Raw genomic sequence first — 25,427 nt, forward strand, 5'->3', positions numbered from 1 at the left:
GTGTAGATCAGTTGGATCCTTGATAGAGAAGCGGTCTGCAAACGGACTAAGAATCTTGTCGACTACGGCGGAGTTGCTTCCAGTAACAATAATGTCGTCTGCATATATAAGGACATATGTGAGAGCAGCGTTGGAGTGATGAACAAACAGCGAAGCATCTGCAAAGGAGTTTTTAAAACCACTTTGAAGGAGACACTGTTTCAGCAAGGTGTTGTAAGCCCGTAGTGCTTGTTTGAGACCATATATCGGCTTGCAGAGGCAACAAACATAAGATGGGTTATCCTTATCTACAAATCCAGGCGGTTGAAAAATATAGACTTCATCAGCTAGGTCACCTTGGAGAAAAGTATTGTTAACATCAAGCTGTTTTATTGGCCAGGACTTGGTGACAGCAACTTCAAGTACTAGAAGAATGGTAGTGGACTTAATAACTGGGCTGATTGTTTCAGCATAGTCAACACCATATTGTTGATGAAACCCTTTCGCAACAAGGCGGGCCTTAAACCAATCAATGCAGCTAGTGGGCTGATTGTTTCAGCATAGTCAACACCATATTTTTTTCATGTGACGCAGGCTGAGTTGTGGGTTGCAACTCATTTTCAAGTGGAGCAGTATATGAGGAGTAGTGGGCTCCAATGATGAGGGGGAAGAAGATTGAGACGTAGAAGACGATACATGTGTTTGTGGTGACGGAGAGACAGACAGTGGTGGCGTGTGCGCAGGTGAGAATCCATGTGCGGGAGTTCATTTGCTCGAGCAGGGAGAGGAACTTGTATCTGAGTGACTTCTGGATCGATGACAGGAGTGGTCTCATTAACCGTAACAGGAGGTTATCGTGGAGAGCCAAACGGAAAGACATGTTCATTAAACTGAACATGCCGAGAAACATATATCCGTCCCATGGGGGGTGAAGACATTGATATGCGCTTTGTGTCGTTGAGTAGCCAAGGAAAACACAGCGTGAGGATTGGTCATCAAGCTTGTGACGTGTATATGGTCGAAGCCACGGGAAGCACATGCAACCAAACACTCTCAACTTCTCATAATTACTAGGCACTTTTGAAACAGTTTTTGATATGGTGAGTTGAGAGAGAGGACTGGAGTGGGCATGCAATTGATCAAGTACACGGCATTGGAGAAAGCATACGGCCAATACTCCTTAGGGACTGATGCTGTTGTCATAAGGTTAAGACCCTTCTCTACGATATGTCGGTGTTTTCATTCCGAAAATCCATTGTGTTATGGAGTGTGAGGCGGTGAGGTCAGGTGAGAGATGCCGTTAAGGGACAGAAATTCTCTTAATGCGTTGAACTCTCCGTCATTATCAGAAAATAATGTTGTGATGCGGTGTTGTAAATGATTTTACACAAGGGCTTTGAAGGCAATAATGACAGCTTTGACATCCGATTTTCTTTGTAATGGATAAAACCAAGTGTAGCGGGTGAAGTGATCAATAAGAACAAGGTAATATTTGTAGTTTTCTGTAGAGAGGATGGGAGATGTCCAAACATCAGTGTAAATATATTGGAGAGGACGAGAAGAGACAATGGAAGTTTGAGTAAAAGGTAATTTGTGGCTTTTATTAATAGGACAATCGAAACATGATAAAGTTTTCGAAGAAGAAGATGCAACTGGAAGTGAAAATTTGGAGACAATAGTGTTTAAAAGAGAAATAGAGGGGTGTCTGTAACGCCCCTGAACCATTCCTAAGCAATCCCGGCTAGAACAGTCCCGGACGCTACATTAAGGAAATATTCATCAACGATCCGACCAAGGTTCTAAAACACATTCCGACCCTTAGCCATTCCATCGATGATATTCCCACCACTTTAGACATCACTTAGGCTTTTCAACCCTCATGATATCCAAGTGTTGAGCCAAACCGAACTTGGTCACTTCAGACATAACTCGCTTTCGAATCTAAAACCGAATATTATTTATTATTAATATGTCACAAAACAAAACTTATAACGATTGTGGTCAGGCCTATTGCCAAAAAGATCTTACATAACAATTTTAATAGGAAGAAACATACTTCTTCTTTTTACACAAAGGCACAAAATAAAACTACTCCGAACTCCTATCAAACATCACGACCTCTAGACCCTCTAGTGGTTACCTGCAGGACAAAATATTATCATAAATAATCTAAGATTACTTAGTGAGTCTCAGCGGTCTCTGCAGAAGATTAGATTCCCAAACCCCACCCCAAATCACAAGGAATCAATCAATCACCACACAACAATCAAGCAATCAAGCAATCAATCAATCAATTAGAGAATGCATGCGGAAGTAAGCTAAGCAAACAATCACACACAAGCAACCAATGCAACATGCAAAACTTGAATAAAAAGAAAGATTTTTAAACAAGTTTTACTAGGGCCCAGATATTCCGTCTCCCATTCTTTTCCCTTTTTATCTTTGAATACAACCATAAAGGCATGCAACCAGAATAAAAACCCTAATACACCGTCGTGTATAGCATCGATCAAGGTAGAGAGCCAAAATCGAGCTCCTCGCAACCACATGCAAGATTATTTTAGTTTGTATGTAGAAACGGCTTTGCGGGTAAGGACGGACATATCTTCATTCTTTGTTCGCTTATGGCTGCCCGAACCTCCCCGTCACGAACGCCACACACTAAGACCAATCCAACATTTAAGGTTATAGGTTTATGATCTTAAAGAACCATAAACCTAAACAAAAACAACATGCAACAAACAATATGCAACATGCAACCACACAAAATCCACATGCAATGGATCAATCAAGCGGATCATCCCATCCACGCTCGAGATCCACCATGGGTTAAACTCGCATGGGAGAAATAAATTCAAACAGATATTCACATCCACGCTTGAGATTCCCCATGGACAACCTCATATGCAACAAACAATCAAGCGGATTTTTTTCCCCATCAACGCTTGAGATCTAAAAGGGGAAAACCTCACATGCAATAGATCGATCAAGCGGATATCCATCCCAACGCTCAAGATCTACCATGGAACCTCACATGCAACACATCAATCAAGCGGATCTCCCCATCAACCCTCGAGATTTGGCATGGAATTTCTTAACCAAAATGCAAAACTTCAAGAAAACTAACAAGAAATCAAGCATAATGCAACTATATGCACATGCAAAATCGACTCTAACTTGGATCTACCATACCAAGCTAAATCGAACTATATGCTCCCTGAAACTCACAGATTTTTTTGCAGATCTTCAGCTCTTGCAACCCGATCTTCCCTTTGCTGCAACAACTCTTCCCATAGATGAAGCACACACAACTCTCTCTTCTCACACTTAGACGAAACTCTCTCTTTTCTTCTTCACTCTTTTCTCACCAGCCTTTGGGCGTAGCTCTCTCTTTTTCTCTCCAAATGATAAATGAGAAGCTTATTTATAGGGAGTGTGGGCGAGCTCCTTATGCCACACGCAGGGGGTATGTGTCGCTTCCACATTTAATTTTCAACACTTACAAAAATGAGAGAGGTGAGGTGTCATCACCACATTCTTCTCTACATGCGATGAGTGGAAAAGGAATATTCCTCCCCGCTTAGTCGATTCTCCCATTAAATTAATCCTCAACTAACTCCCTTTAATTAAATATACTTAGTGGAAAAATCTATTAAATAATTTAAATATTATTTTAATCCCACTAACCCTTCAAGATTAAAATAATATTTTAGCGGGTTCCTTCCCGTCTCCCGCAACCTTCCTGGTTCACGGTGCCCTCTGCATGATCGTCCCGTCTTCGTACGCTGTCCTGCGTGTAATGTGTATGCCCGTACGTACGTCCGTAGGCTAACTGATCAGCATTTTGCTCAATCCGTTTTTTCCTCGGACGAAACTTGGCAGTTCTTATCTACTTCGTCTTTTCTTCCCTTTCGAGCCCTTCCGGATAAATTCCTTGAATAAAATTTTATCCTTTAGTGAGGGTCACTACAGTGTCCCAAACAGAAATGCCACTTATTAAGATCACTCATTAGACCTGATGCAGAAAGAAGAGCCACAGCTTGAGAAAGTGTTACCGACAACTCATACAGTCCATTTTTAGTTCTCCGTTGGAGCAACAGAACCCCCGTACTGAGATCCTTCCCCTGAAAATCCGTAGGAGAAAATGCAACAGAAACTTGTTCAATGTTAAAGAACGAGTGTTGGAGGGAAGAAGTGTGGAACCGGTGTGTGAGATGGCGAGACTAGTACCATCAGCGATCATGACATCGTCACCACCATTGTAGGGCTGGTGAAGAGCAATGTTGTTGAGGTCGGATGTGAGATGGTGAGTAGCACCAGAATCAAGGATCCATGGGTTAGCTGTGGAGGAAGAACCAACAACAAGATTGGCATGAGGCTGCCATGGCTTGAACGGACTAAGAGGAGCGTGACTTGTGGTGGTTTGGACCGACTAAAATTGCGGACATCGTTAGGCACTGTGACCCAGCTTGTTGCACTTTCCCAAGTAAGGTTTGGAGGGATGGTTGTTAGACCGATTTGAATGTTGCCACTGGTTGTTTTTGAATCCATATAGTTGTTGTTGTTGCAAATATTTTTATTGTTGGAGCGAGAGGACTGGTTGTTGACAGAGGATTTGTTGTTATACTGAACAGCGTTTTCAGAAGCCGTAAATGGAGATAACATTGTGGCGGTGTTCATGGAGGGTAGCTTTTCTTCATGATTACCGAGGCATTCATGAATGTACGGAATAGTCGGCGGTGTATCCTTGCATTCAATCTGATCAATGACAAGCTTATACTCCTTAGGGAGTCCGGCAATGATAGCATCAATCTTCTCTTCATGTGCAAAAGGACTCTCAAGAAGAGCAAGCTCATCCATGCGCATAATATGACCACGAACATATTCATCGATCGATTTGTTACCTTTCTTCCAAAGTTGAATCTGAGTGCGGAGCTGTCGAACATGAGCACGACTAGGTTGCGCAAATGTTTCGGCAAGTGTACGCCAGATCTCAGCAGAGGTGATAGATCGCAAGACCAATGGCTGGACAATGGAGGTTGATACTAGGATTTTCACCCAGGGTATCAATTCCTTATGCAGTTGTAGTACAAAGGGTTATCAATCCAAATGGTTGTTATGCTAGCAGATGAGATATGATCAGAACTATGCAAGTCAAGCCAAGCAATCAATGGGGTTGATCTAACAATCCTAAAATGATTAAAATAAAACAAATGAACAAGAACCACACGACCTAAGCACTCGATGCAAGCATTCGAGTACATGATCGGGTGGGGTGATCGAGTAAACAAGATAAGCAAGAACAGCTCGAATGGCTACTCAAAGCAGGTGATCTTGTACCTGTTCGGGTAAGTGATCGAGTTATGAATAAAAATGCAAACAATATAAATACGAAAGCTCCTAAAAGGATGGGGTATTCGACTCCTAAGTGTTCCTAACCAGTACGGATGTCCTACATGCCTCAAGAAGATATTCCCTAGACAATGAATCTCTAAAATCTTGTTAAAACACTCTCGTGATAGAAACAATCAACCTTAATCATTTTCCTACCCAACTCTCATTGGAGAAACATGACCAAGCAGGCAATACAAACCGATCCATTATTGTCAATAAACCCCTTACTCATCTAATCTCTTAGGCTAAGTGAGTATATCTCTAGCATTGATTGATTCAAGCATTTCATCTACACATCTTGATGGTAAAACACCTTAGATCTAATCTCAACCTCTTGGTCTGTTGATAGCATTAAGAACACTAATCTAGAAGGGAATTTATAAAACATAAATATAAAAGCTAACACATCCTAACCGATCAAGAACACAAAATCGTCTATCCCATCCCTAGAAACTTTACTACAGTACTCAGATCTCATTGCAGAAAACATAAAAGCATAGATAAACGAAAATTGCATTATAATAAAAAAAGAAGTAGAGAAGAGTATAGAGTAGAAATCTAAGAGAAAATGCAAAAAGAAATAAAAATAATCCTAACAAAAGTCAAAAGAGTTTTGAGTCGCTCTCAATCTCTCCCAGAAGCTCTCGCTCTCTGTTCTGAGGGTCTGCGACGTGCTAGGGCGAGTGGAAGAAGAAGGGGGTTTATATATGGAAACCCATTAACCCTAGCTTCCCAGTCCTGCCCGAGGGTCTGCTCGATGGGTGCACGAGGATGTGCTAGGGTTGCTCTTTGGGTAGGTCCTCGGATTGTTCTTTCTGTTCTTAGCTCCTCCTCGATCAGGTTGGTGTTCGGACTGTTCTCCCCATCTTCGGATACATGCTCGGATTTGACCTTGTTTCTCTCCATTTTTGGCTCTTAAGTACCTGNTAAAACAAATGAACAAGAACCACACGACCTAAGCACTCGATGCAAGCATTCGAGTACATGATCGGGTGGGGTGATCGAGTAAACAAGATAAGCAAGAACAGCTCGAATGGCTACTCAAAGCAGGTGATCTTGTACCTGTTCGGGTAAGTGATCGAGTTATGAATAAAAATGCAAACAATATAAATACGAAAGCTCCTAAAAGGATGGGGTATTCGACTCCTAAGTGTTCCTAACCAGTACGGATGTCCTACATGCCTCAAGAAGAGATTCCCTAGACAATGAATCTCTAAAATCTTGTTAAAACACTCTCGTGATAGAAACAATCAACCTTAATCATTTTCCTACCCAACTCTCATTGGAGAAACATGACCAAGCAGGCAATACAACCCGATCCATTATTGTCAATAAACCCCTTACTCATCTAATCTCTTAGGCTAAGTGAGTATATCTCTAGCATTGATTGATTCAAGCATTTCATCTACACATCTTGATGGTAAAACACCTTAGATCTAATCTCAACCTCTTGGTCTGTTGATAGCATTAAGAACACTAATCTAGAAGGGAATTTATAAAACATAAATATAAAAGCTAACACATCCTAACCGATCAAGAACACAAAATCGTCTATCCCATCCCTAGAAACTTTACTACAGTACTCAGATCTCATTGCAGAAAACATAAAAGCATAGATAAACGAAAATTGCATTATAATAAAAAAAGAAGTAGAGAAGAGTATAGAGTAGAAATCTAAGAGAAAATGCAAAAAGAAATAAAAATAATCCTAACAAAAGTCAAAAGAGTTTTGAGTCGCTCTCAATCTCTCCCAGAAGCTCTCGCTCTCTGTTCTGAGGGTCTGCGACGTGCTAGGGCGAGTGGAAGAAGAAGGGGGTTTATATATGGAAACCCATTAACCCTAGCTTCCCAGTCCTGCCCGAGGGTCTGCTCGATGGGTGCACGAGGATGTGCTAGGGTTGCTCTTTGGGTAGGTCCTCGGATTGTTCTTTCTGTTCTTAGCTCCTCCTCGATCAGGTTGGTGTTCGGACTGTTCTCCCCATCTTCGGATACATGCTCGGATTTGACCTTGTTTCTCTCCATTTTTGGCTCTTAAGTACCTGTTTTCATCCAAAATATGCAAATACAAGAATACAACACCCTAAATGGTCTAAATGTGGATTCCTACAGTAAATGACCTAAAGGTTAGGCTGAAAACAATGCAAGATATGGACAAAAAGAGATGCTAAAAACATTTAAATTAGAGAGTTATCAGACCCTCAAACTTAAATATTGCTAGTCCTCTAGCAAGGAAGTAGGAGGGTGCGGTTCTAAAATGGGACTCATAACCTTTTGAGCTAAGCGAAGGATTCAAGCTATTATCCTTAAAGATAATTTAATGGTGCTAAGATCAGTCAACATACTTACAAATATTTTTCTATGCTTATCACCATGCATCGATCTAGTTCAACCTCCAACTAAAGACTTGCAATTCCAAAGAACATTTCTTTCACATTCATTAAAGTGTTTGGCAAATTCTTGCAAATGGAAGGTGAATCAATCGGTTTTAAGGGTAAGACTTTTGGTAGAGTGGTTTTAAAACAATTTCTTTGGGTGGCTTACTCTCAAAAGAAGGAATGCTAGAGAGTTGTGAAAATTATCTAGATTGAGAACAATTAGGGCAAACAAAGCTTAACTCTTGATAATCTACCCTTTTTCTCATTAACCTTTTTTTTTTCTTTTTATCAAACCCCCTTGAATAAAATTACACACATCCTTGATTTTAACTCTTTCCCCCTTTTTTTATAATCCCTAAGGTCTAAACTTTAGACATCTAGCTCTCTCTCTTTTTTTTTAAGCTAAACTCCTAATAATATTCCTATTTTTGTAGTGACTATAGCAGGATCTTTCTCTTTTTTTTTTTAGAGACTTAGAGCTACTTGAATCGGACCTTAGAGATTTTCTTCTTTAATTTCTCTTTTATTCCTCAACCCAACCCCAAATAATCATGCTAACCACCTATCTTTCAAAACTGATCCTATTAGCTAGTCCAATGATTCTAAACTCAGCTAAAACAAGAGCCAGTTCTTTGTCGTTCTCAATACTCTCAAGGTTTCACAACCTATAGCACAATGAAAAGGCCTCACTCAACGATTCACAAAAAGGCTTGAAAGAAAGGTTTGGGTTCAAGGGTAGGGAAAAACAAATCGGGTTAAACGAAAAGGTTGGTAAAAATGGTGTGTTAACCCGATTTTGAGTTACCATGAGCAAGTATTTAAATTCCATAAGCAAGAAATTTTTGAAGTTCAGGTTAAGTCATATAATATAGAGATGATGCAATGTTCAAGCAAGTGGAGGAAGCGTTCAAAAGATGCAAGGTTCTAAACAAAGATTTTTCATTTTTTTCCAAAGATTGATCTAGCAACAATGAACTGTGATTAAGGGCTAGCCATAGCTTCAATCCTAAGGTTTGGCATTTAAACAAAGTGGTTTTAATCATTGTCTCCTAAAATGCATATGCAACAATCCTATATGAAGCAATCTAGACTCAATCCTAATATGAACATGCAACTACATGAACACTTTTTTTTTCTTTCTTAAATGAATAAAACTAGTATGCAAAAAATTTGAAATAATAAAATAAAACACAATGTTATATACATCCTAGGACCCTCCCCCAAACTTAAATTACACAGTCCCTGTGTAAATAAAAGTCTGAAAAAGAATCCAAGAATTACACATAATGAAATGAAACTAAATGCAATGTTATTTACAAAGGTGGATGAATATGGTACCTCATGGGTTGGTGAAGAAGGAAGTTGTAGCAGCCTCCATACTTGAAAACGTGTAGCCAGGGTCGCCACCGGCTTCAGCAGGCGCCAAGGTTCACTCATCAGAGAGCTCGGTTATGCGCACAGACGACCTGCTCGGACCAGCATCCAAGGGGTTGATCGGGTAAGGCGTCGCGTAGTTCATCGGGTATGGCATCGGATATGGTGGGAGAGGTTTGGAATGATCACCCATATAGCCGCTGGCAGGGTGCATCGAGTATGGCATCTGATACGGCATCTGGTCAGGCAGAGGGAAAGTACCTGAGTGGTCACCCGGATGGGTGCTCGATGGGTGCATCGGATAAGGCATCGTGTACCCCATCGTGTCGGGCATCGGATAGGCGTCTGAGTGGCTTCTCCTTGATCTTTTGGATCTCGTGACTCCCTCCTCTGCTTGGGGCTCGTAGGAGGATGCCATGTGCGGCTCTGAAGGTGCTAATCCTCGTATTCCTCCTAATGGTCCGCTCCTCCCCATCCATGTGGGTGCATAAGCTGAAGTGGGAGCTGAGCCACATCTTGCCTTCTCTTGCAGCTCCTTGATCTTTCCTCCCATTACCTTCACTGACCAGTGAGGTCCTTTACCTTCTTGGCTAGGAACTTGTTCATCCTTTTCAGCCAGCTGATCCTCTTGTGAGCTTCCCTCATCCCAACAGGTTGCTTTTGAGAGCACACATAATCCTCAAAATCATACTCATCCGAGTTGTCTCCCTGTCCTTGCTCCGCTTGATCTCCCTCAGCTTCGGATTCCTCCTCCGGATTGTACAGCTCCTCCAAAGGTGGTGTGAAGTCTATGTTGTTCCCTAGCCAGACCTTGGTAGTCACGACGTTGGGTAGGATCATTTGAGCTGCCCATGCAGCTGGATGGACAAACTGGAACAAGTACATATCATTTGGCCTCTCATAAGCCAAGAATCTCGCCAGCGTGAGGTAGTCGATGTCTAGCCACCTCGGCTCATGTATCACTCCCTTCAAGGGCACATCGCAGGCTACAAAGTTTGGTGTGACCAATCCTCCAATGGAGATCTCTTCAGCTCCATCCCTCCTCTCAGTTTTCATTGCCCAAGAATTCCGGTAGAGGAACTGATCGAGCAGCACAAAGACCATACTAGTGTCCGCGGCATCTCTGACTAGCGGTGTACCATCCCTAGCATTGTCTAAGACTCCACACAAGGCAATATCTAGCAGCTGTAGCTCATGATCATTCACATTTCCAGTCTCCTTTCTAGAAAAAAAGAGTGCAGGGCTCCTTATTTGAGCAGACTTGGAGCTTGTAGACCTGTAAGGAAGCTTGTCGCCTATTGTCAGCCTTAGGGCCTTCATCTCCTCCTTGCTCACTTTCATGTTCTCTCCAGTCCCAGCCTCGAAACCGTACAGCTTCTCCATCTCCTTGAATGTAAGTCAGTACTCCTTGTTGCGCACGGAGAAGGTGATGAACCCGATCCCCCCCATCCAGTAGTAGGGTCGGGTGGTCTTCAAAATAGTGCAACCGCAGTGTGGAGAGGAAGTGAACCGTCTCCTCCTGATAAGCTTCGAGGTTGGTTTGCATCATCTTGCCCAGGTGGCACATGTCGAACAGGAACTTGACGTCTCTTGCGATTCCCAACTGCTTCATTATTTCACGGTGAGGGAAATGGGTTCCTACAAAGCTCATCTTGCGGAGGTCCTTGAAAAGCTTGACCGGAGTCTCCACCTCTTTTTGCTTTAGCCTCCGCGAAGCTTGGCGTGTGCGTGCTCTCTTTTCCTCTTCTTGGTCACGGCACTCCTCCTCTGAATCTCGATCTTCTTCCTCAGCTGCTCTCTCGGCTACCTTCTTAGCCTTTTCAGAGGCTGGTCTCTTCCCTCTTGCAACTGCAGCTGTGCTCCTTAACCGCGAGGTTTGGATCTCCTCTGGTTCTCCTCCACCGACATCAGAATCGACCTCCATCGGGTCGGTAACGGTTCTCTCAGACGTAGACAGGTCCCTACGTCGAGGAGATCGGTGGACTGCGATAGCTACAGGATCGTGCCAGAGAATACGAGTCTCTACACGATCGGTTGCTCGAGCATCCTCTCGGGTGGCGGATCGGGTCGTGCATCGGGTTGGGGATGCGAAATGTCCAGCCGACGGTTGGGAATGTGGAACGTTTCCCCTTCCTTGTGAATCGTGAGCTTCGGCGGTATCACCTTCGGTTCTAGCAGCAGCGGAGGTTGATATGCTCCCCTTGTTTTGGTAGGTCTTCATCTTTGGTGCCATTGTTGGATCTTTGAACTTTAGAACAGAGACTAAGCCGAGATTAGTAGGGTTAGTCCACAAAAACAAAGAAAACTTGATTTCTAGAGAGAGAAGGAGTTTGGAAGACAAATAGTTTAGGGTTTCGAGAAAACTTAGGGAGTTATGGAGTTGTGAGGTTAAGGCTCCTTAAATCGGCAAGGTTGGCTTTTTGGGCTTCACCGAGAGTGGGCTAGGGTTTTGTGGAATTCGGACTCCACTCGCACTCGATGGGGAACACGACCAGGCGCGTCGGGTACGGATTCGGATAGAGCCTCGGTTTCCCCAAAATTTCTCTTTAATTTTTTTTTATCAGAAATATGTAAAAATCGAAAATAATGCAAAGTAAACAAATAAATAAATTAAAAGAAAATTAAGAAAATAAAAAGATACCTTTGGGACTTCGTCCCAAGTGAGCTTGTTTTAAGTCACTAAGCTTGACTCTTTATGCTCTTTAAGCATGGGTATTGGCAGGGAGAGGTTCTGGAATCCTCCCCTCTGTAGCAGGTTCATTCAATGGATTTTCCAAGTTTTGTGCAGGTTCCACAACAAATGTAGTGTTGAATTCTTCAAGATGTTTGACTTTTCTCTGCTTTGTCTTAGTGAAAAAGGTTTGACCATCAATGGTTGGCCTTTTAATTCCTTTCTCTACATCAAAATCCATCTAGAAATGTTCTCCATGCTCAATTCTGTTCTTGCCTTGTTTAACCTCAATCACTGCTCCTAATGTTGCCAAGAATGGTCTCCCTAGGATCAGTGGATCGTCTGGTTCCTTATCCATATCAAGGATCATAAAATCAGTAGGGACTTCCATCCTTCCAATCCTGAGAGGCAAATTTTCCAGGATCCCAATGGGATGTCTGATTGTTTTATCAGCTAGAACCAAATACAGACTACTTGGTTTAAAACTGCTGAACCCCATCTTGTTAGCAACAGATAGCGGCATGATGCTTATCGAAGCTCCCAGATCGCACAAGCAATTTTTGAAAATCCGAAGTCCTATCGAGCATGGCAAAGTAAAAGAGCCAGGATCCTCCAATTTATCCTCGATTCGCAGCTCAGGGTCTAAGCATACTCCACTCTTGAGAATTTTATAACCAATCTCCTTGACAGCTTCCTTAACCTCAATCTCCAGCTGAGCTGCCTCCCTGATGATTTCCTCTTGAAGTTCGTGTGTTGGCAAGAGCTTAGGAGGTGGAGCCTTTCGCTTGGCCATACGTTCTGCAAGCGCTTCTAATTGGATGTCAAGAGCAGCATTGAACTTTTCCTCTAGTTTCCCTTATGCTGCTTCAACCAGTTTAGGTTGGTCTGCCATCTGAACATCTACACGATGTATCATCCGATTACCACCATCGGGTGTGACATCAGGTTCAGCCTCGGATAGTTCTTCAGATTGTGATTCTCGAACCAGTGCTCGATCATCAACTCGATCACTCTCATCGGGTAATGGCTCGGGTTCGTACTTGGATATGTAGTACTTGGCCTCATTTATTTTATAGTGATCCATAACCTCCCCATCTTGAACATCAATGTCCTCAGTGAGGTAGTCCTCATAATAATCATCAAGGAAAATGGCTTGAGCAGTGGCATAATCCTTTGGGTTCTGAACAGCTTTACCTGGAAGCTGGTTGATCTTTGGAGGTGGTTGGTTGTTGTGGTGGCCCTCGAGGGTATCTCAGCTTGGTGTTGAGAGAGTCATACTTACCAGTCAAATTGTTGTATCCAGTATTGATCTTGTTGCTCATCTCAGCAAAACGTTTGGCATTGTCCATTGCAGCCGATGCTTGACTGTGTATCATTTGTTGAATCAGTCAGCGTAGATCAGCTTCTTGGGATTGGTTCTGCAGGCCTTGCTGTGGTTGGAATCCAGGTGGTGAAATTGGTTGGTAGTTGCCAGAGTACTGCTGCTTAGGAACGTAGCCTTGATTGTATTGGACAAAAGGCTTTTGCTGGCCTTGGTTCCCTTGGACTCCGGATGGGTAGACTTGGTCTTGAGGATTAGCAACGTTGGGGTTACGGTAGGACAGGTTCGGGTTTGGTTTGTAGTTGTTGTACCCCTTGTTGTAGCCTCCTTGGTTGTTGATGTAGTTCACATCCTCAAGCTGAGCATTCTCCCCATCTTGTTGCAGAAACTGATCTTCCTCTGAGATGGCATGGACATGCTGCTGCTGGCTTAGGAGCTTATCCAACTTGTCATTTAGGGCTTTCATGTCCCTCTTGTACTTGGCATCTTCCTCTCCAGTGGATTGCACAGTGCGATCGTACTCCTCATTGTAATGCCCATCAGATTGAGCCAAGTTCTCCACTAGATCCCAACCTTCGTCGACATCCTTGTTGAGGAAGTTTCCATTGATTGCGGTGTCCAGCAACATCCGTATCTTTGGGACCACTCCTTGGTATAGTGTACTTAGCAATGAAGCATTGCTGAAACCATGATGAGGGCATCTGGTAGTGTATCCCTTGAAACGTTCCCAAGCTTCGCTGAACGTCTCATTGCTCTTCTGAACAAAGCTGGAGATAACTTTTTGCACCCTTGCAGTTCTGGAGTTGGAGAAGAATTTGTCTAGAAAAGCCTTCTTGCATGCTTCCCAGGTGGTGATGGACTCCTTGGGGGGTGATTTCTCTCAGATGTGTGTTTTGTCTACCAAAGAGAATGGGAAAAGCCTGAGCTTGAATCCATCTTCAGTATCTCCATTTATCTTAGTTAGGCTACAGAACCTATCAAACTCATCTAGATGATCCAGCGGGTCCTCCATTGGTAATCCATGAAACTTATTGCTTTGTATCATCTGGATGAGACTACTCTTGATCTCAAAGTTGTTGTTCTGGACAGCAGGTGGCACAATGCCATTTCTTTGAGTGTGAGTAGATGGAGCATCTCCTGCTCCTATGTTGGTCCTCGCTGGAGGAGCTGGTGGACCGTTCATATCCTCCTCAATTGGTGTTGGTTGTGCTAGCTGGACTTGTTGTTGACGTAGTAGCCTAGGTCTGTCGATGAAAGGACTCAAGTGTTGGCTACCTTTGGATTGTGTTTGCATGCACAAACAGTTGACCGAGTGTGTACAAGAGGGTCAAATTGATCCAGGTGATCGAGTGACGGGTCAGGTGGGTGCTCGGGTTGTACCTGAAATGCAAGACAAACAAATACGAATGTAAACAAGTCAGTAACTAACCAAAGTAAATTATAGAACTTGATCTAGCAAGTGCTGAAATCCTAAACGTAGCAAATTCAACCAAATGGCAATGGCGCCAAATTGATAGTAGGATTTTCACCTAGGATATCAATTCCCTATGCAGTTGTAGTACAAAGGGTTATCAATCCAAATGGTTGTAATGCTAGCAGATGAGATATGATCAGAACTATGCAAGTCAAGCCAAGCAATCAATGGGGTTGATCTAACAATCCTAAAATGATTAAAAGAAAACAAAATGAACAAGAAACACACGACCTAAGTACTCGATGCAAGCATTCGAGTACAGGATCGGGTGGGTTATTGAGTAAACAAGATAAGAAAGAACAGCTCGAAGGGCTACTCAAAGCAGGTGATCGTATACCTGTTCGGGTAAGTAATCGAGTTATGAATAAAAATGCAAACAATCTAAATATGAAAGCTCCTAAAAGGATGGGGTATTCGACTCCTAAGTGTTCCTAACCAGTACGGATGTCCTACATGCCTCAAGCAGATCTTGTTAAAACACTCTCGTAATAGAAACAATCAACCTTAATCACTTCCCTACCCAACTCTCGTTGGAGAAACATGATAAAGGAGGCAATACAAACCGATCCATTATTGTCAATAAACCCCTTACTCATCTAATCTCTTAGGCTAAGTGAGTAAATCTCTAGCATTGATTGATTCAAGCATTTCATCTACACCTCTCGATGGTAAAACACCTTAGATCTAATCTCAACCTCTCGGTCTGTTGATAGCATTAAGAACACCAATCTAGAAGGGAATTTATAAAACATAAATATAAAAGCTAAGACATCTTAACCGATCAAGAACACAAAATCGTCTATCCCATCCCTAGAAACTTTACTACACTACTCAGATCTCATTGCAGAAAACATAAAAGCATAGATAAACGAAAATTGCATTATAATAAAAGTAGAAGTAGGTAAAAGAGTATAGAGTAGAAATCTAAGAGAAAATGCAAAAAGAAATAAAAATAATCCTAACAANAAAGGAGGCAATACAAACCGATCCATTATTGTCAATAAACCCCTTACTCATCTAATCTCTTAGGCTAAGTGAGTAAATCTCTAGCATTGATTGATTCAAGCATTTCATCTACACCTCTCGATGGTAAAACACCTTAGATCTAATCTCAACCTCTCGGTCTGTTGATAGCATTAAGAACACCAATCTAGAAGGGAATTTATAAAACATAAATATAAAAGCTAAGACATCTTAACCGATCAAGAACACAAAATCGTCTATCCCATCCCTAGAAACTTTACTACACTACTCAGATCTCATTGCAGAAAACATAAAAGCATAGATAAACGAAAATTGCATTATAATAAAAGTAGAAGTAGGTAAAAGAGTATAGAGTAGAAATCTAAGAGAAAATGCAAAAAGAAATAAAAATAATCCTAACAAAAGTGAAAAGAGTTTTGAGTCGCTCTGGATCTCTCCCAGAAGATGTCGCTCTCTGTTCTGAGGGTCTGCGGCGTGCTAGGGCAAGTGGAAGAAGAGGGAGGTTTATATATGGAAACCTATTAACCCTAGTTTCCAGTCCTGCCCGAGGGTTTGCTCGATGGGGTGCACGAGAATGTGCTCGGGTTGCTCTTCGGGTAGGTCCTTGGATTGTTCTTTTTGTTCTTAGTTCCTCCTCGATCGGGTTGGTGTTCAGACTGTTCTTCCTGCTCCATAGCTCCTTTGGGTACATGCTCGGATTTGATCTTGTTTCTCTCCATTTTCGGCTCTTAAGTACATGTTTTCATCCAAAATATGCAAATGCAAGTATGCAATACCCTAAATGGCCTAAATGTGGATTCCTACAGTAAATTACCTAAAAATGCTAAGGTTAGGCTGAAAACAATGCAAGATATGGACAAAAAGGGATGCTAACTAAAAATATGTAAATTAGAGTGTTATTAGAGATGATGGACCCAAGAATGGTGCTGTATAGAAGTCTGTCCTAGCACTTCCAGAAGGTGTAGTCGAGATTAACCGTTGTTGCAGCAGCATGGGTGAGTGTCGCCGTAGGAGCCACAACGGTCCCATCAAGATAGCCGGCGAGATCATAGCTATCAACCAAAGCGTGGATCTGAAGTTTCCACACTAGATAGTTTGTATCGGTGAGTTTGGTGATGTTGGAGGTACTAATATTGAACAGGGTTGGGGTGGATGAAGTAGTAAGAACTTCAGCGGTTATAGGAGAGCCATTGTCGGAGATCGACATTGTTGAGAAGCAGCAGGAAACGAAAAAAAAAATTAGGTTAAGAATCGGAGGCTCTTGATACCATATAGATATTAAAGGTGATGATTATTATTAGTGTAGACTGTACATATATATAGTTACATGAGGGGAACTAGATTACAGGAAATGTTAACTATATTAATTACATTTATATCCTTGTGTGACTTTGTCGCCGGATTGGGTTCTTTTAACAAGTCAGACCCGCCACAAGCTTCTCAGAATAGATCAATTTTCTTACACTCCACCACCTAATAAATATCGAATTTATTACCAAGCAAAACGACATACTGAGATTCAAGCCCGATGCAAAGTAAACCTTCCCGATGCAAAGTAATTTTCAGATTCCGTTCGGTGGAAGCAAAATACGGAGGTACGAGTAACATTGATTTCAGCATGATATAATATATATATATATATATATATATTGATTTTTGTATATATTTGTTTAGAAGTTGAAGCTAATTAATGCAATTCTTCTCGTTGGTTTGTGTCATAGATGACACAATGGTTCCTTCCACTGGGGAAGATCAGCTGCTAAGTAACTTGACGAGGCCAAGCTAAAATAGATTTTTCAGTATACCATCAACTAATTTTTTTTCTTTTCCACAACTACTTTACTTTCCTTTGTACCAGTTAGTTATACTTGTATAGAGTATAAATACTTTTGTAGATACACTTTTATCATTAATGAGAAATATCAGTTTGTTTAGTTTATACTCTTGATATGGTATCAGAGCAACAATATTCTAACAAACTATTCAAGCTTCCGCCATTGTTTCTCATTCATCTTCTTCGTTGAGCTGAACCCAGACTCGATTAAGTGATCATGAGCTGTTCAATCTCACGAGCTTTACTCGAATCCATTTTTTCTTTTTGTTTCGCTGTGATTTCGTTTATCTTGTTCGCGATCTTCATCGTCTTCTTCGTGATTCTGCTTTCCTTTCTTTGACCTAGATCTTTTATTTTCTGTTTTAATTCATCAATTTGACATAGATCCTCTTCATCTTTCTCAATTTCATCTTCAGAAATGGAATCGATTCCTCAAAATCGACCAGTGACTCATGAAACTGTTCCTCACCATTCCGATCAATACGAGAATCCTTATTTCTTGCACGTGGCGGATCACGCCGGACTAATCCTTGTTTCCGATCGTCTCTCTACTGGCTCAGGGTTTCATTCTTGGCGTAGCTCAGTTTGTATGGCGCTTAATGTTCGCAACAAACTCGGTTTCATAGACGGTACTATCCCTAAATCCGCTGATACTCATCGTGATGCTGGATCTTGGTCTAGATGCAATGATATGGTAGCAACTTGGTTAATGAATTCTGTTTGTAAAAAGATTAGCCAAAGTTTGTTGTTCATGCCTACTGTTGAAGCGATTTGGAAAGATTTGTTATCTCGTTTCAAGCAAGATGATGCTTCAGGGGTTTATGAGATAGAACAGCGATTAAGTACTATACAGCAGGGTTCTATTGATGTGACTACTTACTATACGGAACTGGTTACCTTGTGGGAGGAACACAAGAATTATGTGGAATTACCTGTTTGTACATGTGGGAGGTGCGAGTGCAATGCTGCTTCGCTGTGGGAGAAGTTACAGCAACGATGCAAGGTCACCAAGTTTTTGATAGGGCTTAATGAGAAGTATGAAGCTACTCGGCGACACATTTTGATGCTTAAGCCTTTTCCCAATGTTGTTGATGCGTTTAACATGGTGACACAAGATGAGCGACAAGTGACAATCAAACCAGTCACAAAGCTCGAGAATGTTGTTTTTCAAAGCATCGGTCCTTCTTATGTGGCTTCAACTGGCTACTATAGTGGTACATCTGATTTTGCTTCCAATGCAAATCTTGGTGGTTATACTGGTCCTTCGGATAATACAGCCTATGCTGCTATACACTACCGGCCTAGTCAACGCCCATATTGCACTCATTGCAATAGGTCTGGACACACCATACATAAGTGCTATAAGTTGAATGGTTATCCTCCAGGCCACAAGTTTGGACCAAGGCCATCTGCTTAGCAATACTCGTTACCACGTAGTCACGTCAACTCAGGGACTCGTCCTCAATTTCCAACTCAGTCCCAGTTGCAACAATCTTCGTATCAGCAGAATCAATATGCAAAACCTGGTGTATTGGCTAATGCAATGTTTAATGGCAATGAAGCATCTAATCCTCCTTCTCTTTACATGCCACCACTAGCAATGACTGCTACTAATCTTGACCTTAGTCAATTCAGTGCTGATCAAATACATTCTCTGATCCATCAACTCAACACTCATGTTCGGCTTCCAGAGCAATCATCTCCACAGTTAACTGCTACGATAACTGAGAATGGAGCCATGGCACCAACGTCCTCATCTGGTACTGTTTCTTTTGAATTTCCATCTTCAAGTTTACGATATGAGAATCATTCTTTTACTTTCCAACACCATTCTCTTACTTCTTTATATTCTGTTCTTCCCAATGGTGCTTGGATAATTGATAGTGGAGCTACTAGTCATGCCTGTTCTGACTTGGCTTTGTTTAGTGAAACCTATCTTGTTTCAGGGGTCACAGTCTCACTTCCCAATGGCACTAGAGTGCCTATCACTCATATAGGAACTGTGTATATTTCAAATAATCTTGTTTTGCATGATGTATTACATGTTTCTACTTTTAAGTTCAATCTTTTGAGTGTGAGTTCTCTACTTAAGCATAATCAATGTTCTACACATTTTTTATTCTGATAATTATTTTCTTCAAGACCTTTCTCAGGACTTGACGATTGGTAGATGCGTATTGATTCATAGTCTTTATATCTTGGAGACTGAAGTCCTTTCTGCACATTTCTCTGGATCTTTGCTTGTCGATGGAGACCTTTGGCATCAACGCCTAGGACATCCATCACCTGCCAAGTTACAGCATATGTCGGGTATTTTACCAATGTCCAAGTCTAGTTCTTTACATTGTCCAGTCTGTCCATTAGCAAAACAGAAAAAGTTACCTTTTGTGTCTAGAAATCATTTGTCTTCCTCACCATTTGATCTTGTCCATTTAGATATTTGGGGTCCATTTTCTATCGAGTATGTCGAAGGTTATAAGTATTTTCTTACAATTGTTGATGATTGTACAAGAGTCACTTGGCTTTATATGTTAAGAAATAAAAGTGATGTTTCTATTGTCTTTCATTTCATCAAGCATGTTAAGATACAACATAAGGCTCATATCAAAGCTATTTGTAGTGATAATGCCCCTGAATTAGCATGTACTAATCTTGTTAAGACTCATGACATGTTGCATCAATTCTCTTGTGCATATACATCCGAACAGAATTTTGTTGTTGAACGTAAGCATCAACACTTACTCAATGTTGCACATGCATTCTTGTTTCAATCAAATGTTCCTTTGGATTATTGGTCTGATTGTGTCTTGACTACTGTTTTTCTTATTAATCGAACTCCTTCTTTGTTGTTAGGAAAAATATCTCCTTATGAAAGATTGTAGAAAAAGAAACCTGAATATGATTTCTTACGGTCTTTTGGTTCTCTTTGTTATGTGTCTACTTTTGTTAAAGACAGAACCAAATTCACACCTAGGGTTATTCCTTGTGTCTTCTTAGGATATCCTTCAGGTTATAAAGGTTACAAAGTCTTGAATTTAGACACTTGTGTTGTTTCTGTTTCTAGAAATGTTGTTTTTCATGAACACATTTTCCCTTTCAAAAACATCGAATCATCATCTTCTTCATCTGATTTGTTTAATCATACCATATTGCCTTTGTCTATACATGTTGCATTAGATCAATCCCCTATTGCATCTTATCCTGTTCATGATGGTAATGCTTTAGCATCTCATTCAAATGCACACTCTAGTGCATCTTCATCAAACTCTGCATCACACTCTAGTGCCTCTCCTTCATTATCATCCCGAGAGACTGTGACAGCTGATGCAGGACAGGTTTTGCCAATCATCACGAAGTCAAAACGACAGGTGAAGGCTCCAGGTTACTTATCTGATTACCATTGCAATCTTATTCAAGATTCTCATTCTTTTTCCACTACTACTCTTCCACATATTTCTGAAATTTCTGATTCTGCTTCATCTTCTTCTTTTTTACCTTTTTTTCCTCTTTCTTCTGTTCTTTCATATTCGAAACTGAAGCCTTCCTATCAGTCTTTTGTTCTTTCGTGTTCACTTGAAACAGAACCTCAAAATTTATCATCAAGCCATGGCACATCCTCATTTTCCGAAAGCTATGGATGTGGAGATCACTGCTCTTGAGTTGCTTCGTACATGGTCTGTTGAATCTTTACCCCCAGGTAAATATGTGATAGGGTGTAAATGGGTTTACACTATCAAATATAACCCAGATGGTTTGATAGATAGATATAAAGCCCGTTTAGTGGCTAAAGGTTACATGCAGCAAGAGGGCATTGATTATATTGAAACGTTTTCTCCTGTTGCTAAACTTGCCAATGTAAAGCTTGTTCTTGGTCTTGCAGCTAAACATGGTTGGAGATTAACTCAAATGGATGTTACTAATTCTTTCTTGCATGGTACTTTGGATGAGGAGATCTACATGAGCTTACCTCAATGTTATACTCCTGCGAATGGTGCTCCTCTACCTCCAAATGCAGTTTGCAGGCTTCATAAGTCATTGTATGGTCTTAAACAGGCGTCCAGACAATGGTACCATTGCTTCTCCACGGTTCTTCTCAATGAAAGGTTCGAACAAGCACCTGGGGACAACACCTTATTTGTGAAGAAAACTGGTGACTCGTTCATTGCATTGTTGGTATATGTTGATGATATTAGGATAGCCTCCAACAATGACATGGATTGCAGGATCTAGAAGCTGCTCTTCATAGAGCTTTTAAGATCAAAGACTTAGGAGCCCCGAAGTATTTTCTTGGTCTGGAGATTGCTAGGAATGCTTCCGGGATTTCATTGTGTCAACGCAAGTATGCCTTGGATATCCTTGCGGCCACAGGTATGCTTGCTTGCAAACCCAAAAATGTCCCTATGGATCCAACGATACATCTAAGTAGAGAATCTGGAACTTTGCTAGAGGATGCGACTTCTTATAGGGAATTGGTAGGCAGATTGTTGTACCTTATCATCACTAGGCCAGACATCACGTTTGTTGTCAACAATCTTAGCAAATTCCTCTCTTGTCCTACTGATGTGCATTATGCAGCTGCTCTACGTGTGTTGCGGTACCTTAAGAACAATCCTGGTCAAGGACTTTTCTTCTCTGTAGATATTGAGTTATGTCTTAATGCCTTCAATGATGCCAACTATGGTACGTGTCCTGACTCAAGGAGATCTGTTACTGGATTTTGCATTTATCTAGGCAGCTATTTGATCAATTGGAAGTCTAAGAAACAGACAACTGTTAGTCGGAGTAGCACAGAGGCAGAGTATCGGAGTATGGCTTTGGCAACTTGTGAACTTCTCTGGCTGAATCAGTTGCTTAAGGATCTGAAGGTAAAGATACAAACTCCAGCAAAGTTGTATGTTCGCAGTATAATATATTTAATTATACGGCGAGTGTATGGCTTAAGGATTGTTTTATGTTCTTTCTAAGATTCCATTGTTGGTCGTTGTTTTTGTCATTTATCATCGTCATTTTTCCTTTTCTCTGTTGTTGGATTCTTATATATTAGGGCTTCTTTAGTTAAAGTTTTCTTGTACCGTCGATTAGAAGTATGCTCATCGCTAGGTTTCCTCTCTTCTCTCAGTCTACAACTTCATTGTATTATCCCTCTGTTTGTTACCACTATTAAAATTACGGTTTTTTCATATCCTTCTCGCTTTTGCACATGGTGGATTAGATATGTAAACCGAGACCCGAGATATGTTGGTGCAATCAGTTATGTTGTTCATCTACAATCGGAAGTCCATGAGGTCCAAAAAGGTGGGACAATTTCCCTCTCTGGTTTTTCATGCTTCTAGGATCGACGAACGGCTGGATACTTCCCTTCTCGTGTTGGCGTCTTTGGCTCTTAGTTACAGATGGTCCTTCCCAGCAGAAGAAGAAGTGTGTTGCCTCGCTTTCACGGGATCTTCTGCCTGTCCTTTTTGCCTTTGCTTATACCGGGTTTTGGAGGTTCTCATACCTCTGGGGAAATCAGGGAGTAGTAGTCACTCTAATTCCTTGTATAGGATTTGGAGAAGCTACATCAAAAAGTATGTGGCCTTGTCTGGTCATAGTATCTTTAAGACTGAATGTATTCTTTTGTGATATCATTCCCTATCCTTTGGATTGTTACAATCCCTTATCTTTGGCATTGTTTTAGCCATTTAGTTAGTTGTATTTTGGTCCGGATTCTAAAATCCTGTGAAGTTTGTTTTAGTGTTATCCATATAAGTTGTATGATGTTTGTAAGGCTTTCGGGAGAGGAGAGTTGCTTGATCATAGCTTAATATAATGGGTTTTGATTGACAAAAAAAAAAGTTAAAGTTTTCTTCTTACCAAACGCTGAGATTATCAATGCTTTTTGCAAATTCCCGCAAATCGCAAACACTGCGTTTCCAGTCATGCCTTTGAGTATAATAAAATACTAGGTAGCAACCCGTATTATATGCGGGATAAATCGATTTTAAAAAAATTATTATCCTAAAACCAATATTTGTTTGTATCAAGCATAATATGTAACTAAAGTTTTTATTTATTTATTCAAAGCTACATTTTTCGTGTAAAAAATACCTTGTGTGGTCTTTTGTTACTATTTATTGCAACATGTCTTTTGTGTGGTCTAAAAACAAATTCATATCTCTTATGTTTATTTTGTAATCATAACTATTTTGCATGTTTCCTATGTAACCATAACCACATATACTAAATTAGTCGGTAGCTTAATTAATTAATTTTATTATATTTTATTAACAATCGGATTCTAAAATAAATTTTCTGATATAAACTAATTTATTGATTTAATATTTTTGATTAGGCTATTTAAATCTTTTGAGTTAGTCGGTTTATTAATATTGTCTATAAATGACGGATTATTACCAAAAAACCATTATGAAAACAATAATGGAATTACAAAATCAACGTATTCGTGTAAGAATACATTTCACCCGTGAAATATGTGAACGTAGTAAAGAAAATATTTATAAAATGTTAAAATTTATGGCAATATATTATATATATTTTTGTGTGCTTTAAAAATCAAATTTATATTTATGGTTAACCAAGTAACTATAACAATTTTGCATAATCTAATAATCACTCATTTTAAATATATTATGCTTTTTTTTGGGTACTAACTTTATTTATAATGATAAGGGTTATTGTCTCATTCCTTTTTAATAGCACATAATTGAATGTACAATTAGAATGTATATTCCTATTCGGTTATCAATATTTTCATTTTTAATGAATAATCACACTAAATGTTGAGATTAATTTGTTGTCATTTTTATATTTATTTATGAATATATATATATATATATATATCTATATTTATTGGGAATTAAGTTTCTTTTAATGAGCTGAAGATAATATAGGGGTAATATACTTCTTTTTATAATCAATTATAATTACTATTGAAAGCTTGTTATTTAAATTATTATGGTAATAATACTAACATAAAAATAACATTATGTTTTTATATGATTTTGTTAATAATTTATACAGTATGTTTAATAAGTTATATGTTCTTTATTTTATTAACTTTCTATTAATTGATATGTTTTATAGCCTTTTTAGAATATTTTACTTATACTGATTTTAAGAAATCAATATAAAATCAATATAACTTTGACCTGTATATTTTAGTGAAATTTTGCCTTAAAATAGTATGTAATTATTTAATTAGTTTTAATATGTGTTATATAAATTTGTGTGAGAAATGATGACATATCTAATTATTATTCAGTTAATTTTTTTTTTTTTGAAAATATAATGGTATGTTAATGTAATTAAGTAGATGCACGGAGCTCTCTGGCGGCGATACATCAGCTTTTTCAAAAGTGTGCTTCTCTATTAATATATAGGGGATAAAACTATATATATATCCTCAAAGTTATTTAACAAAGTGTTTATCATAAAAACAAAGAATATAAGTTACCTTTTAAGAAACTATAGCTATTTGGAAAGTGACCATTTACTGATTTACATGTAATGTATCTAAGGATATTATTAGGTTTATCCATATTTAATGTAAAAATGAGAACATGTACGTTAGTCATACAGTAAAACCTCTATAAATTAATAATGTTGGGACCAAAACATTTTATTAATTTATAGTGATATTAATTTATCTATAAATTAATTATTATTATTTTATAGTGTAAATTAATAATCATTAATTTATAGGTATATTTTTAATTGTTTAATTTTTTAAAATTATGACTTGAGACAATTTTTGCAAAATAACATTAGAATTGTGGATGTTGTAAATTTTATGGTATTGGAATTGAATTTGAAATAATTAAAAAATATTATTGACAATGAATTACAAATATTGTAGACAAATTCACTTATATAAATGACGTAAATATTCAAATTTATGAATAAGAATATCAATTATCGTATTTCAGTAGTCTATCAAACTATCAAAATGCAGATGATGCATATTTAGAAATTGAAAACTTTTAAAAGTCTTAGTTGTTTTATGAAATGTTATAGAATATTTT

General features: G+C 39.6%; 1 protein-coding gene across 1 annotated transcript; it reads right to left on the reverse strand.

The window, feature by feature from the left end:
• On the reverse strand, positions 4,057-4,839 carry LOC104779272. The gene is made up of 3 exons (XM_010503632.1): positions 4,374-4,839; positions 4,210-4,320; positions 4,057-4,103 (listed from the first exon to the last, which is right to left on the reverse strand). Exons 1-3 carry the CDS (start codon positions 4,837-4,839, stop codon positions 4,057-4,059), a joined length of 624 nt encoding a protein of 207 aa, XP_010501934.1.

Source organism: Camelina sativa, chromosome 3, assembly GCF_000633955.1.
Source record: "Camelina sativa cultivar DH55 chromosome 3, Cs, whole genome shotgun sequence".
In the NCBI taxonomy this organism is placed as follows: domain Eukaryota; kingdom Viridiplantae; phylum Streptophyta; class Magnoliopsida; order Brassicales; family Brassicaceae; genus Camelina; species Camelina sativa.

Bases quoted from the DNA above. Each gene is read 5' to 3' on its own strand.
- LOC104779272 (XM_010503632.1), bottom strand. From the start codon at position 4,839: ATGGATGAGCTTGCTCTTCTTGAGAGTCCTTTTGCACATGAAGAGAAG. The intron at 4,321-4,373 runs GTTCAAGCCATG...CTTCCTCCACAG, and splicing joins AGTCACGCTCCTCTTAGTCC to CTAACCCATGGATCCTTGAT. The intron at 4,104-4,209 runs GTACTAGTCTCG...ACGGATTTTCAG, and splicing joins CGATGTCATGATCGCTGATG to GGGAAGGATCTCAGTACGGG.